Below are 218 nucleotides of genomic sequence, written 5' to 3' on the forward strand. Positions count from 1 at the left end.
AAAAATAGAGAGAGAGACCCCAAAAATAAAGGGAGAGACGCCAAAAATCGAGAGCCCAGTGCTGCCAAGCTCAAGCGCGAGGACTGGTGGAGGAACCTCAAGGTCAGAGGGCACGGGGTGTGACACACACCCCCAAAATATACAGGGACACCCCAAAAATGGAGAGACACCAAAAATATATAGAGATCCACCAACAATATACAGACAGACCCCAAAAT

General features: G+C 48.2%; 1 protein-coding gene across 1 annotated transcript in view; it reads left to right on the forward strand.

Moving 5' to 3' along the window:
• LOC104836596 (vesicle-associated membrane protein 2-like) overlaps positions 1–218 on the forward strand; it is a gene marked incomplete at its 3' end in the record, with an annotated part of 6,671 nt that overhangs the window by 3,744 nt on the left and 2,709 nt on the right. The window contains exon 2 of the mRNA XM_010575266.1: positions 9–102. Coding sequence (XP_010573568.1) covers positions 9–102 — 94 coding nt within the window. The remainder of the gene's footprint in view (positions 1–8; positions 103–218) is intronic.

Source organism: Haliaeetus leucocephalus, unplaced genomic scaffold, assembly GCF_000737465.1.
Source record: "Haliaeetus leucocephalus isolate CR32 unplaced genomic scaffold, Haliaeetus_leucocephalus-4.0 Scaffold465, whole genome shotgun sequence".
NCBI classification, from domain to species: domain Eukaryota; kingdom Metazoa; phylum Chordata; class Aves; order Accipitriformes; family Accipitridae; genus Haliaeetus; species Haliaeetus leucocephalus.